At 43.8% G+C, this 15,835-nt stretch overlaps 1 protein-coding gene across 1 annotated transcript in view; it reads right to left on the reverse strand.

Annotated features, from left to right (window-relative positions):
* The window catches only part of elp4 (elongator acetyltransferase complex subunit 4), a 56,899-nt gene that overhangs the window by 30,942 nt on the left and 10,122 nt on the right, over window positions 1–15,835 (reverse strand). Inside the window, exons 5-9 of the mRNA XM_080026663.1 lie at window positions 14,623–14,759; window positions 11,794–11,878; window positions 8,906–9,094; window positions 4,186–4,294; window positions 2,073–2,179 (exon numbers count right to left, since the gene is read on the reverse strand). Coding sequence (XP_079882789.1) covers window positions 2,073–2,179; window positions 4,186–4,294; window positions 8,906–9,094; window positions 11,794–11,878; window positions 14,623–14,759 — 627 coding nt within the window. The remainder of the gene's footprint in view (window positions 1–2,072; window positions 2,180–4,185; window positions 4,295–8,905; window positions 9,095–11,793; window positions 11,879–14,622; window positions 14,760–15,835) is intronic.

Raw genomic sequence — 15,835 nt, forward strand, 5'->3', positions numbered from 1 at the left:
TTTGTCTCTAGAGTGGTAGTTCAGTGACAGATTGATTGCTCTGAGTGAGAATGATGATGTGACACATGCAAAATGGATGTGTCTCTGACAGGAAGAGAAAGAGTGTGTTTGAGATATCATAAATCAAAATGAATGAGGAAATGGAAAGGCCATTCAATCCTGTGCTGTATACTCTATACAGGCTCATAATGGTAAAGCTAATTGAAATATTTTAAGCTATAATGTAAATTGAAAAGTGGTTTTGATCATTCCCTCCCCATCGAAGAAACCATTTGTTGTGTATTTCCGTCGTAAAACGTCCCTTCAATGTGTCTCAAAAGACGTGACAAAAGCCTGTTGTATACCAAACTCAGAAGTGAAGCCTCACCTGCTGGTAGCAGAAAGAAGTGTGGTTTCATTAGGACTGAATAACTTAATATAATACTGGATTAATGTACAACTTAAAGTGCATCATTATTATTTACTTCAAGTTCAGTGGTTGGGCAGAATATCTCTACAACGGTGTTTTTAACTGTGCTTGGTTCGAAAGTCGGCTATGTGGGTTTAGCCCCAATCTTGCCATGTCAAGTAAAGAAAAACAACAAAACGCCCTACGGCAATGAGAGTGAATGGCACACATTCATGCCAAGCAGGACTGATTGCCTGTTGCCCCAGTGCTATTTGATTGGCTATTTGCCAAGAACTGTTGTCGTCATTTGCTCGCAGTTGGCAGAAGTGTGAATTTATTTCAAAGAAGAGAGGAACTGCTGTCACCATAAACCAAGTAGATAACACTCCAGTACACATTTTGAAAGTCTGCGTTTTGAAGAAAAACTGGAGAGTAAACAGCCACAGGATATTGTGATAAACCAGTGAAATAAAGTCACATTTCACATGCATGGTCCTCCAGCAAAAAATGTCTAACTGCTAGCTTGTGGCTTCCTGGCACTACATGGCCATGAACGTTTGCAGACTGCAGTCTGAACTCTTTGTAGTTTTTATGATGATACAATAATATAAAACCATTTCAGGCTGTTTTTTCAGACTAAACAACCTTCTTCTCTAAGTCTCCAAAATGAGTCGCAGGCCTGACAAAGGCAAGACAAAGACGTATACCAAGAACAACAGCTGTAAGAGTTAAATCTGCAGTTTTGGTAAACCACTCAGCACTGCTCAAGTGCATGGAGGACATTCAACTGGAGCCACGATGGGATGAGGCCACCATCAGCCAGCGAGGCATATGGGCTTTCCAAAAATGTTAAGGACCCCACATTTTTACAGCTATTATAATTCCGGTCCATGCTCATTCCATAGATAGATGTTTTGTCAAATATTCTGCAAAAACTCACTGCTGCTGAACTGTTTAATCCTGTGAATTGTGACATATTTATTTTTTCATTCTACCTATAGCAGTCCACTGCTACTTTTTCTCAACAGGTAACAGCTGCTGCTTTGAAGTGAATGTAGCGACCTGCAAAAGTAAGAAGGACCTCCTGTACATATGTTCCATTGACAGCTATTGTGATTACAAAATGTTTTTTCGACAGTGCAACCCTGTTTGTAGCAGTCACTTCATTTGTATCAAAAATGCAAAACTATACTTTTAACTAAAACCGTCAAGAATATTATTTTGCCGCAAAGTCATGAATATAGATAGAGATTTTTTTTCTCACTTTGCCACTGTTGCCTCTTGACATTACGCTGGGGTAAGTGTGGCAGCAACAGTGTTTGATCGATAGCTTCACCTTTGATTTTGCCACCCGATAACAGATAAAAGTAAACACAGGCTGGTTGAACTTGGCTTACATGAAAGACTTCTCATTATCATCAGCACTTAATGGTAGCACTTCCATATACACGATGGTGGTTAAACATTTAATGGCTTTCTTAATAAATAATCACTCTGTATCTGAACTCAGCTCGTGTTTTAGGTGAATGATTATATGGCATTTTACAAAAAAAAAATATTAGAGGAATAACAGTGGGGCAAAAAAAAATGAAAAGACTAATCTGCTTAACACATGAACAATACAAGATGGTAGAACCACTGATAACTATGTTTCGTTAAAGAAGAAACCCTTGAAAAAACATACCTCAATAGTGAACTGCTTTCTCTTGAGCTTAAAGGCTAGGTCCTTGTGGTCAGGGAGTTTACTAGCCAGACAGTTCAGGTGAGGCACTTGGCGCACATGTAGCAGGCCTGTGAGCACAGAGTGGAGAGTAAGAGCAGATTAAAACTTGATATCCACAAACATATGTTTTTTCTTGAAGCAAGCATCACAATCAGCATCTTAAAAAGGGAGGCACCAGCTTATTACAAAATGCTGGATTTGAAAAGTTTCTGAAAATGTTACACTAAAATCAATGCAGGTACACTGTGCTCATCTACTTGAGTGAATGGATGAATATATTAGGACAGGAATCAACAAACAAGTATTTTTCTGTATTAAGCATCGCAGTTACATTATAACTCCACCGATAGAAACTAGAACAACTGTAGTGTTTTCAGTAACATGTATCAATGTTAGTGTAAGACAATCTACCAGATATATGACTTGCTATCAGATGTATGGGAAACTCTATATCTGAATTCTATTTTCTTCTTTTTCCCTACGGGCTGGAGCATTCCTACTATGAAGTACATTTGCCATTCAAAGAATCCATTAAAGCAATGAGGGACCCACATGCAAATATAGAAGCTAGGGATCCCTGCAAAGGGTAGAAGGGAGATTGGAACTACTCTTTGTTTTCTGTCACCACAAAGTTACGCTTTCACAAAACTGGAAAAGTACTGCAGAAATAGGATGGTAAAAATGAGCGTGAGAGAGAAAAGGAAGAGATCGCGGGAGTAATGGAGAAAGGGAGACAGACAGAGAAAGTGGGGGATGGTGGGTTCTCTCCTCTGTGCACTTGGGTGATTTCCCCTTGCCTGATTTGCAGTGACAGGCTTCCCAGCATGCTTTGAGCAGCCCTGAACTGCTGCCGCAAACACGCACGCACGCGCATCCGCGCGCACTCTCACACTCGTACCAGATGCGTTTGCACTCATGAACACACATCAAAACAATAACGCACATGTACATGTATTTAATAATCCAATCAGAATTTCTCAGGCTAGTTAAACCGAGGGGCAAAAATATCCTAAAATAAGAAATTCAAATAATAATAGGAATCGCAAATGTGTTGTTATTTTGTAATAAAAAAAATATTCTACAAAATGATGGACTACAACGCTCGTGTGTCGAATGGATTTACATGCAACCTGCCTTCACAATGCAGAGGAGTGAGATCACTATTGGGATCTGCAATCTAAATAAAACATGCCATCAGAGGAAACTAACAAAATCTAGCCATTGAATGTTTTTACTCCTCATCCCTTCATATGTCACAACCGGAGCAGTCTAACCCGAGGAGCGGAGGGAGGGGGGTAAACGAGAGGAAAAAGCTCAAGAGTGAGTGGGAGAGTTTCGAGAGGCACGGCTATAAATACCACACTCGCTTAAACTGACCTTTATGCGTGAAGAGTGTGATGGAGTGATAGAAAAGAGGAGATGCAACCAAAAGAAAGAGGGAATGGTTAAACTATGGAGGAAAACTGACGGTGAGGACCGGAGGGCCAGAGACAAACTGCGTTGCTCTCCCCTCCTCCACTTTTTTTCTTCATTTCCATCTCTCCAATCGTCCCCTTATCCGTGTCGTCTTCCCCCTGTACTGAAAGCCTTGCCCCTCCATTTATGAGCAGAGCACGCTGGCCATGGGAGACATTGAGCGAGGGATGGAGAGATAGGGGCAGAGAGGAAGAGAGAGTGATGGTGAGAATATCGATTCCCCAGTGTTGGTCTGCTCTGCTCCAGAGCCTCGGGGGTATATGGGACTGGGGATGGAGAGATGGGGGCGAGAGAGGGAGAGAGGTTTCTGCTGGAGGGAGGGATGGGGGTGAGGGTGCGAGGGAGAGAGAGAGGGGGGGGGGGTGCAGCGTGGCAGCTGAATCCCCCCCGGCCTGTCTACTGAGGAGCACGTCTGATTGAGCAGCAGCACACTAACGCGCGCTGACAGCCTGGCCTGCAAGGGGGCTGCCCTGCCTCCATCCGCGCCGGCCCAGCCCCAGCCTTAATGCACTGCCTCTGTGTATGTGTATGTACGTGTGTGTATTTGTTGGAAAAAAAAGAGACAGAAAGATAAGCGAGTGTGTGTGTGTGTGTGTACCATGGTAATCTTTGTAGAGTGGGTTGGTCTCTCTCTCGGATCCTTTGAATGATTCCAGGGCTATGGCATTGTCACATAGCCTGGTTATGCTGCCCATTAGAGCTCTGTCCTGTAGGAACACAGAGAGAGAGAGAGAGAGAGAGAGAGAGAGAGAGAAAGAGAGAGAGAGAGAGAGAGAGAGAGAGACATGAGCAGGTAATTAAAAGCCTCCTGACAGGGCCATCAGTGTCGCAATTAAATTAGGTCATCATTTCCCGTGGCCAGGTCATTTCTGCCTATGGCTTAGGTGAGGTTGATGAGGTCTAGAGAGGGAAAGAGCACTGCCATGGGTTACACAGGTGATGTCGGGGCAAGGCAAACAGACATACACCTTACAACACGTCTACAAAAGTGGCGTGGGGACATAAAAAAGTCAACGGCAAACACATTCAAATGTTTACTTGAATTTAAATGTTTTCTTAAATTTTTTTAATAACAACTTTTTATCAGAAGCGTCACAGTTGAAGCACACTGTCAAACCCATGCACTCAACAGGGGAGGACACACATGGGAAGTGGGAGACAGCAGCAAAAGGCATGATGAGGAGAGCTCCCCCTACTGGATAGGTCAGTGACTTGACAACAAATAGGACACAATCAGGGTAGATAGGAAGAATGAAGGAGATGCATACAACAGGGTGGAGGCAGAGGGGGCAAAGGGAGTTGAGGGGAGGGAGAGAGAGAAAGAGAGAGAGGGACACTGGGATGGAGGGAAAGAGGGAGTTCTGCATTATTAATCCCTTTGCCTCTTGAATCATTCACATCCTTCTCTCTGTGTTGGCTGCCACCGCCTAATGCAGTTTTCATGCCTTCATGTCTTTTCCCCCACTTCTTTCTTCTGCCTTTTCGTTTTTTTGTCCTACTTTTAAAGTATGCATATCCCCACTAGTCAGGGCCACCAGCACTTACCAGGGTATCTCAGGTCACTCTAATGCGGGCAATTAAAGCCCAGTGTTAGAGTTTGGCTACAACAAATTATTCAAAAACACTAATGGGTGTGTACAGTACGGTAAATAGTCTCTGTGCAATTTAGAGGGTCAGCTTTATCTGTCCAGGCCATAGTAACTCTTCTGTGCTGCTTACTTTAAAATACAAGGATGAGGGCTCCTTGGAAAATAATCAAAAGTTTCAAAGCCAGAGGAATCAGTACAGTGTGAGAATGTCAGAATGAGGTCTGTAAGACATGCACGCGCATCACAGATACTCGTGTTTAAGGAAGTGGTCAGGGAAACGCTCTCCTCAACTCTACATCTTTGTAAAAATGCCATTGATAATTGATAAGGGCTTCAAACAAGAGTCACTTCGGCAGAGCAACGGAAATTCTTTGCTGGCTCAATTAACTCAACTTCCATCAGTGTGAATCCCCTGATCACACAGCCTCAGCTGACTACTGTTGAATGACAGGACAAAGGGAGAGCCCAGAATTCATTTTACCCTGCAGTATCTTACCTTGACCAAACAACAGGCTTTTAATGTGTCTAGTTACCACTAAACCCCACTTGTTTGGATCAATGGGTTTTGCTTGAATGCATGGAACAGTGCAGTTCTTTTTGCTTTTTCTAAAACCCTATGCAATGTCACTATGCGTACGGAATCTACCGAAATGAAATGTATAACTCTGAGGAAGCAAGGGATTACTTTGTCGTCAGTCTAATGTCTTGGGACAGTAGAGTCTATATAGCAGACAAAATAAATGCATATCACTTTCAAGGCTAGAAATGGCAGAAGGAGTTTCTCAAAAACATTTGATTCCATCCGGGAACACAGGCATTCCATTAAGAAAATCAAACTGACAGGACAGTTGTAGCTATCACGATTGCTTAGTTACATATAACCAAGTTTTAAATCTTGTTTAAAACTAACAATGTAAACATAATTTAAAAGAAAACACTTATAATTCAAAATACTACTGTGTTAATGTTTTGAATTGTAAAATGTTTTGAGATGGGAAAACTACTGTGGGGAATTTGCAATCAACCACTTTAACATTAAAAACTGTTAGGGAAAAAAGTAAAATATTATATTACCAATTTCCGATCATTTCAGCCTTCTTTCCAGGGCAAAAATGCCAAACCTTCATAGGCCTATGCTTTGGAAATGAGAGGAATTGCTACTTTCCTTTTTCAATATGGAATAGTAAGTGGCATATCTTTGAGTTTTGGACTGTTTGACTTTTGGCTCTTGGAAGCAGTGATGGCCTTTTTTTTTTTTTTTTTTTTTACTACAGCATCTTGATATTTCATAGACTAAATTAAAAAGAAAAGCGAAAGATGACCTGATATACTTTATTTAAGTTATATAAATATAAATGAATACAAGCAAACAAAGGCCAACTGAATATCCATGGTAACTCTCAGTAGAGGGTTGATGGCTATTTAAAAGAACCAGGTTTTGGTCGTCCCACTATAATCCTGAACCATTCTGCCGGACCAGTCCAAAACCTGACTCTAAACATTTGCATAGGTCAGGACACCACTTACTCAGAGCAGCAGGTGAGGTGAATAAGGATGCATTTTAGGCAAGACTGTGTGTTTTGTCTTTGTGAGTGTTTACTAGTGGGGATGGGGATGGGGATGGGGATGGGGATGGTAGCGGGAGATAGTACAACGGAGGAGGACCAAGCTAGGACAAGCCTAATTAATGTTTCAGTTGGACTGTGGCACTTGGCTGCTGTGAGGAGGCTTTCAGTGACTTGCTCAACTTCCCAAGCTGCTCAATAATGGATAGGGAGTCCGGTGTGGCCTTGGCCAGCTAGCCCACAATGCTACTAGTCTAGACGGTCTTCCATAGGCCACAATCAGTTAAAGTTGCACTATACTATGCATTTTTATAGAGTATAGGGATTTGTTTGTATTTGCAAAGCCTGCAGGTAGTTTACAAACACATTTACTCCACATGCAGTTTTTAGTATTGAATTATTCTATCATTATAAATCACAACTAAATCATTTTCAGGCCCCTGGAACCAAACGCAAGGCTAGAATGTGTTTTTAAACAGAACGGTGGGCCTTGCTGATGTGAACAACAACCGTTATACATAAACATTTCAGGTCGCTTTCTAATCTTAAACTGTGTTCCAGGGATCCAATTTTCCTGTGAGTAAAGTTTGGTTCTTCAGTTATGAGAATATACTTAAGGAAATGTTTAACTTCTCTGACACACCCAAACTAACATAGTGCACCTTTAACGAAACTACACCTCTAAGCAAATCTAAGATATAAAGAAGCTCTGCAAACATGTCAATTATTAACATATAAGACACAATGTAGTCATTAACCTCAGCTGATCAATTACAATATATATTATTTTTAACACCAACATCACTTGAGATTAAAAGATAATCATGAGGTCATTTCATAGATGCTGCCTCTCATTACCTCCTCCATGTTGGCTTGGTCACCAAACACCTGACTCAGTCCCAAGATTTCCCCCGCTCATTCACTTCACTCCCCAGGGTGGAGGAGAAGGAGGAGGAGGAGGGGACAGATTAAGGGGTTTGGAGGCCAGGCCAGAGAGGGACAGGGGGACCCGCTCCCACCACAGCTGACATCTGCTAGTTAGCAACTCTACCTTTTTTGAACTGGGCCGAGGCTGCTCCAGCACTGAGCGTATAGGCTTGGGGCCAGAGCATGTTGCGACAACACAGCTGTTCTGAAAGTTAAGCAATTGACCTATATATTTGCAGAAAAGATTCCCAGATAACGTGGCTTCCATTGCTCTTGTGAATGAAGATTATAAGGAAGTAGGTGGGTTGGGGGGAAGGGTGGAGGGGTCAGGGTTTTTAAAGTGAATGTGAGATAAAAAACGTTGTGGTTCGAAAAAAGTCTCAGATGGCTTTCCTGGTGAGTGTGCTTCTATGGTGGACTGTCTGGGGGAGGACCGTGGTTTGCCATATGCCTCAGCAGATGACTCCACCTTCACACTGAGAGGCCAGACTGTACACAGACGCATGGACGCAGACTCATGCCCCCCAATCACACACACACACACACACACACACACACACACACACACACACACACACACACACACACACACACACACACACCAACTACAAGAAGGGAATTTTTGTAAGAGAATAAAATGCATACACACACGCACGCACTTTCATTGTGTACAGCTTCAAGTAATTAAAAGGCCCACACAAACAAACATAGATTTTGAATGAAGTGTGCACTCGACTGGGTTTGTTAGGGGAGTGATGCGTGGAGGAAGAGGCCCCTTGTCGCAGGCCTGAGTCATACTGGGGTGACACTGAGCCACAGGGTCAAGAGGAGGCCCCACTACAATAGACTTCAAACTTTGTATACCACTGATGAAAACAAGACAAAGCAAAAGGAACGTGGGCCAAAAATCAAACCATGCACCAGAAAATCCTAACTGTCAATTATCTCTAACTTCAAGTCAATTCAAGTTGAGCACGACATTTATCCATTGGGGGGTGACGTAAGGTAAGTTGTTAAGGACACAACAGATGACCAGGACTGTCTTGGTATTCTTACAGTACCACACATCTCAGAGACTAATGACAAACTCTTTTCAACTATTTAAAGCTAGCAAAAAATGTATCCGTTACATGTCAGGTCAGTGAGTAAGTGCCAATCAGTTTAGGAGGTATTCTGTGTGCATGCTGATGCCCATGAGCTATGTGGAGTTGTTCTTGCGCGTCAACCGTAGTCTTACCTGGATGAAATGTGAAGGCACGGTAAGCACGGCGACCGACAGCGATGACCTCAGCAAAGAACGCAGACCGTAGAGAAAGGTGGTGAGGGCGTGGCCATTTCTAGGGTTGTCATGGCAACACAGGTCGTCGCCCCACAGCGCCGAGCCAAGGGAGTGAAGCCCGATTCGCAGGATGTTACGCGAATTTGACTAAAAGAAAAGAACAGGCGAGAACAAAGAGTCAGGAAATATAAGAAACACATGTAAATGCTCATACAAATATGTATTTTGTTCTCTCTAAAAAGCAAACGATAGTAAATCAGTCATACAGTTTGATGTAAGTTCTTGTCTAAAAAGACTAACAGATTGCTGCTTTTGGGGTTATTCTGGAAAGGAGCTTTTTTATGGGGTAGTATTCCCAAACTCTGGGTAGAGAGCGAGTGGACAGTCTGCTCACCAGCACAGACGATCGGAACACGGTGCCCAAACGTGACTGGACACAACTGCCCAATCACAGAGGCCATCTGACACACGCACAATGGACCTGTCAGACAGGCTTCCAATATGGCCGCCACCCAGAAAAGCCCAGCACATTCTTGGCACAACGGTGATGCTCTGCAGCCAAAGGGGGCCTGGGTAAGGGTGGAGCGCCTTCCCCTTCAAACCCCATCCACCACCAGAGATCAACAGTAACCCACTCTCATGAAGACAAGAGGAAGAAGTGGCCAAACAGTCGTGGGATATATATCACTGAAACTGAAGAGAATGGAGGAGCCTGTCCAAACTGTGAGAGGTTTTTAACCTTTAGTACAACTGCCTTTTTATTGGAGGGCTTTTTTCAGGATGGCTCCTGATTACTGAGGTGAGAGCCAAGAGTGATTAAAAAAGGCTCTGGGCCCTAAAAAAAATCTGCCCACTTTTCCCTTTTCTTCAAACCTCTACTTTCATTTATGCCTCCCCCTCCATTATCTCGACCCTCCCAAATTCTCCTCCGCCCCACTCCCCAGCGCTTCCTCTCCCAACAGTGTGACCTAAGCCTCGTTTGGATATGGATCCCAATCGCAGGAATCTAAGAAAAATAAACCCCATTGTTTTCTGGGAGTTTTTCACAGTTGGCTCATAGTTTTCCAGAGGAAGACTTTCGCACTGGCCTTTACATTCATCCTCCTCCATGGGCATATTGCCTCTCTATACCTTACTGTGCTTGAGTTTCAGTGCTGGGTCTGTGTGTGTGCCTTGGTCATAATTAGATATGCCCTTACTTTGTTTAACAGGCTTTTCCTACACAGGTCTCGGGGGGCCACAAAATTAGAAGTCTATTCCTATGTATGCAGCCCAGCAGGGGGGAACTGTGGTAACAAGACTGTTGCTGTGGCATCAGGAGGAGAGGCCAAACTTAACTCCTATAGTAAAAGCCTATAGAAAAATCAGGGAACAGTGCCAGTAAGAGTCCAGCCAAGGACCAGAGGCCAGCCATACAGGCTACAGCCAGCCTGGGACCACAACTCTAATCACCAGCCCCGTCTCTGCGGAGACACACACTCATGCTGCCACCCATGTCTCGCTTTGTCACAAAAGACTCCAAGAGATTTACTCATGGAAACTAATCCTATATTTAATTTCTTATTGACATAACACGGTTCATATGAAATCGGAGTCTTGTCTCACCCAATTATATTAATCTATTGTTTTCCCTTTCTCTTTTAAATGTTTTATGTAAAGCACTTTGAATTGCCTCTGTGTATGAAATGTGCTATATAAAGAAATGGGCCTTGCATTACCAGACCATGATGGCAAATTAACAAGTAAACATATAAACGCACACATATTGACTATCGTCCATAATGGGGCATCCTTGTGCCAGGAGCCCCATGTCGCTCTGTGTCGGTCTGCATTCCTGGGCTGTGCCAACAGCATGTCAGGCGGCCACACTGCTTTAATGATGTCAGCAGTTAATCTGGCGTGTGAGTGACAGCGCTCAGGGAGGGAGGGAGGCGGGCACTGGAGGTAAATCCCGTGTGTGAGTGACAGGTGGAGAGGTGGCTCCAGGTGACGAGCAGAGGGGTCACCAAATGTAGGTGAATAAGGCAAACACACACTAATACTGAACGTATATATATATATATATATACATACATACATATACAGGCACATCACAGGATAACACATGGCCCTGTGGAAAACAGAAGGGGGCATAGATGTTTCTGGCATTCTACATCGGATTGATGATTATTAAAAAGATGCACGTCAAAAGTAAAGACACCCAGATGGGACACACAGGTGAGGCCAACCCGGGCAGGTGTGAGACAGGCTCACAGACTCCAGAGAAGTGCTGGTTGGAATGTGACAGAAGAACTATAGGGGTCACAGATGCAGCTCTATTATCTCTTGAACATTCTCCTGTAAAGCATATCACACATAATCCGTAAAATGCGGAATAGTTGGACTGGGCGCGTAGTAATTAGTGAGGCCACAGGCAGACATTTGCAACCTGTAAACATTAGCACCGGCAAGTCAAAGAGGAGTTCACCTTTGATGGCATTCGGTGTATGTAGACAAAAATGCACACCTGCCTTTTTGGGTTGCATCACTGCTAGCGGCAGCTTACTGCATGCCTATAGCATTTTGTTTTTGTTTTCTTAAGTCAGAGTGCCAGTACCACAAATACTGAGAGTAATACATTGTGGACCTGGTTAAACGTTTGTTAATATCATTATGGAAATTGTTATTTGCAACCAAAACCGATTAATAGGTGCCCTTTTGGGATATTATTGACACTCCCCTCTTATTCAACTGACTGATGCAGTGATAAAGCTTAACATTGGTGGCCTGAAGCGGACAATTGTTCTAGTTCACTTTAATAAAAAGTAATTCAGTAGTAGTAGAAGTAATTCACGTCTGGTTCTTACCATGGGGGCTGCTACATCAAAGCCCTCCCTGTGTATGACGTCATGAAGGGACTTCAGTAAAGCAGAGTAGGACGTGAGTCTGGCACTGAAAAGAGCACAGGATATAGTGAAGACAGTCAGAAACAGAAGACACACGTTACTTGGGACTTACTGTAACCTGTAAGTGAAACCATTTTGACAAAAGTGGGCAAAGCCTATCATCGCAGTGGCTTAATCCTCTATGACTGCATGCATGTTCCTCCTGACTGTGCTTTTTCTGGAGCCACTGAAGCAGACAGACGATCCATATAAAGAGATCCAATTAATTTATTTGGTTGATTAAATTACGACATGACTGGTTCCCTGTCAGCTCCCTGAGGATCCGATTGTGCAAGGACAGACTCACTGACAGACGGACAGACAGTCGGACGAGGATGTGCACATGCTCCAAACACGCACACAACAATAGACGATAAGCAGGGAAGTAGAAGAGGGGAATTAATGGGCTGATATCTTAAATGAACAGGGAAGACATGTTTCTGTTTAATCAGGGGTAAGATGTGCATCACTGACAAAGGCCACAAAGTACCATCGGAGCAACATTTAGCAACAGTCAAGTGATGGACTACTGCTGAGCCCACCATGTGCCGACATACGATGGCCTATAGAAATGTTAACCCCATCTTTTTTTACACAGGCCCCCCCCACTTAAGAAGGCCACGCCATTGTAATGACCACTGTGTAGCGAGTCACAGTGGGCTGCTATGTCAATTGTCAATTGGACCTGCGGGCTTACAAAAGCTGATACACGTAGATTGGTCACACGCCAATAGCCCTGCATAAAGAACAGCAATACACACTTGTGTTGATTACACTTGCGCCAAGTATATCCATGTACTCTATTTCAGTGATTCAGCCCAACAATGGTGCCTCCTGACCCCGCTGGGCCTAATGATAGAGCTAGTGTGGTGAAAAAGGGAACACCTACCCTCCTTTGGCCTCTCTGCTCATGCCCCTGCTCTGAAGGTAGGGGGCTGGGGATGGTTTGACACGCAGTTGAGCAGGAGGTTGCCTTCGGTTGGCAGCCATTGTGTGGGACGTCATTGTGTTTTAGCTACCCCTACTGAGCACCCCTCATTCAGGTACCCAAAAGGTCTAGGTGCTTAGCTCACAGGGGCTAGCACGTTTGCTAATTAGGATCATACACAGGGACGCTTCTTTATCTCAGCGTTCCTCTTTCAGTGACGGAAGAAAGGAGGGGAAGAGGGGGGGATGCTTGGTCTTAAACAACAGGATCTGTATCACCTAGAGAGCAATTTGTGCCAATTATGCCTTCAAGTGAAACGGAGCAATTTAACAGCTAGGGTATCAACATGGGGCTGTGGACACGTGCAAGGGGGAGTAGCCTGCTAAGGAGTTTGTGTGGTACATGTGTGTTTGTGTGTGTGTGTGTGTGTGTGTGTGTGTTTGTGTGTGAGTATTGGGGCGGGGGATGGGGGCACAATGGTGCAGTGCAGGTGTAGTTCCCTGCTGTCAAAATGTCTGTTCGACCTATAACCCATGCAGACGCCATCACAACGGCATGACAGTACCACCATGTCACTCACTACACTGTCACACTACGACGCAAATATCAATGGAGAATTTTTCAAATTATTTTATATGTGCTTTATTATGAAAGGCACTGGTATTTAATGCAATAACTAATGCTGTCCTCGCACTATTCCACACCTGTGAACATGTATGGTTGAAATTTAATATCCACAACATTTAATGTGTTTGCATGGGGCTCTCTGTCAAACAGTATCTGTTTGCTGAAATAAAAGAAGAGGGATTGTATGAAGTCCTCCTCCACATCCACTGAGCTCCAGATTGCAGTATTTACCCAGTGTGTGTGTGTACGAGTGTGCCTTCGTGTGCCCTTGTGTGTTCAGCAGCACTCTCTGAGTAAAGAGCCTGCGTGACCTCTGAACCCTAAGTACACTCAACGCAGGAGAAATCAAACAGACGCTGAGCAAACAAGACCCTTATTTGAATAGACATACACAAGCTTTCCAAGAGGCTGCATCTCTTAGGCCAATGGTAAGCCACTTAGAACAAAGGAAGGACCTGATTTATATCAGCTGTTTTTCCAGGGTCAAAATAGTTTTAAATTAGTATTATTGAAAAAAAGAAAGAAAGAAAGACACTTTTGTTAAAACAGTGCGTGAGACATTTATTTAAATATGAGGGGACATTTGGATGCCTTTGGTCTCAGCTGTAATCATTCATAATTTTGTGGATACTATTCTGGGATATTCTCAAACAGTTTTGTCAACACCAAACTAAGAAAGTGCACTGTTTTTCTGCGGCAACCCAGTTCAACTAATTGATCGATTTTCCGATCACCGGAAAATGAATTGGCAACTATAAATGTCAAAGCCTAGATTACTGGTTACCTTAGCTTTTCTTTCTTCTGAGATGTTTTTTCTTTTCTTTTCTATATATATATATATATATATATATATATATATATATATATATATATATATATATATATATATATATATATATATATATATTTTTTTTTTACATTTAATAAACAAAGCATTTAATCAATAAAAAGGGTTCCTCTCAGGTTGATTTTTTGCTTCTACAGTATGTGCTCTTCAAATGCTGTTGGACTGCCGGTGTTGTTGCTTTGCCTGTATTCTGTGAACCATGCCATGTTTGCTTACCTGTGTCCTGTGGTCGGTGTCTTATTTGTGTAAGTGTGTTTTGTGGATGATGTCGTGTTTGTGTAGCCTGTGTTGTGCAGACCGTGTCTCATTGGTTTGCATTCATTCTGTGCCGGATGTCTTGTCCTTTTACCTGTGTGTGGGTGATGACTCTGTGGGATGCTCTGGAAGGTAGAAGCGGTGGCACTTGGCTGCCTGGCGGATTTCGGGCTCCATCGTCTTGGAGACATCATAGTAGTGACCGAACCGGGATGAGGACGCTAGGGCAGTCTGTGGAGGTTTCAACAAGTCAAGCTCACGTTAAAGCATATGAACACTAAAGACCTTTCATTAAAGAGCATTTCAAATGACTTCAAAAATTCCGTCGGACAGCACTGCTTGCTTTAAACGGCTTACGGCAAATGATGTGTACGTGCATTCATAAACATTTCCTAAAAGACAAATAATCTCATTTGTCTTTCTAATATTGTTAAATGGGTGTGCTTCACAATGCTGCTATGGCAATCCAATTGCATTGTTTATGGGTCATTCCTCGACATTCCTACAGGCAGAGGAGTTAAATAACCACTAGGACAAGGTCTCTTAATCATTTCTTCACATAAATGTCCACTTCTGGCTGTGAAAGCAAATGTGTCGGGGACGCGAGAGGGGGAAAGGCGGATGTTTTCCTGCAGCTGAAAGAGAGAGTTTTAGCTCCTCTCTCTCAGTGAAACCGGGGATTCCATTGTCGGAGGGGCCCTTAATCTACTCCTAATCTGGATTAGGGCCCCCGGTGTGTCCCCCTCCTGGCGGGACGAGGGGGTCAGCAGGGCAGTGGGGGGGTCAGGGGCTCATCTTCTCTTTGTGAGCTATGGCAACCCGCTTAGCGTTCCATCCCCGCCCCGATGGCCTCACCTTTGATCTGATGTCTTCATCGAGAGAGAGCGACACAGTGGGTTATGCCAGGAGAGGTGTGTGTAAGGGGAAAGCAAGCGTTGACTCTGGGGGTGAATTTGGGATGCAAATCCTCTGGCGGGGGCTTACCAGTGGTTTGTAAAGACGATTTTACAGGGGAAGGGGGAGAGGTGAGGAAGGGACACAGATATAAAGAAGTGTCCAGGGAGAGAGAGAGAAAGAGGGAGAGGATCCCCAGGGACACACTGTGTTGCTGTTAATCCACATAGCGATATGGATTATAGACAGAAGAGGGGGGGACTGCAGAGAAGGAGAAGGAGGAGGGTCACCTCTCAAAAGCGGAAGAAAGAGTGTAGGGCTGCCGACCCTAGCAGGGGGAACGGCAGGGATTTGGGGGAAAGACAGAGGCGCAGGTCTGGGTCACAGGGTTGAGCGAGCAGACATGTCAATGC

This window comes from Ammodytes marinus (genome assembly GCF_949987685.1).
Source record: "Ammodytes marinus genome assembly, chromosome: 1".
NCBI lineage: Eukaryota > Metazoa > Chordata > Actinopteri > Uranoscopiformes > Ammodytidae > Ammodytes > Ammodytes marinus.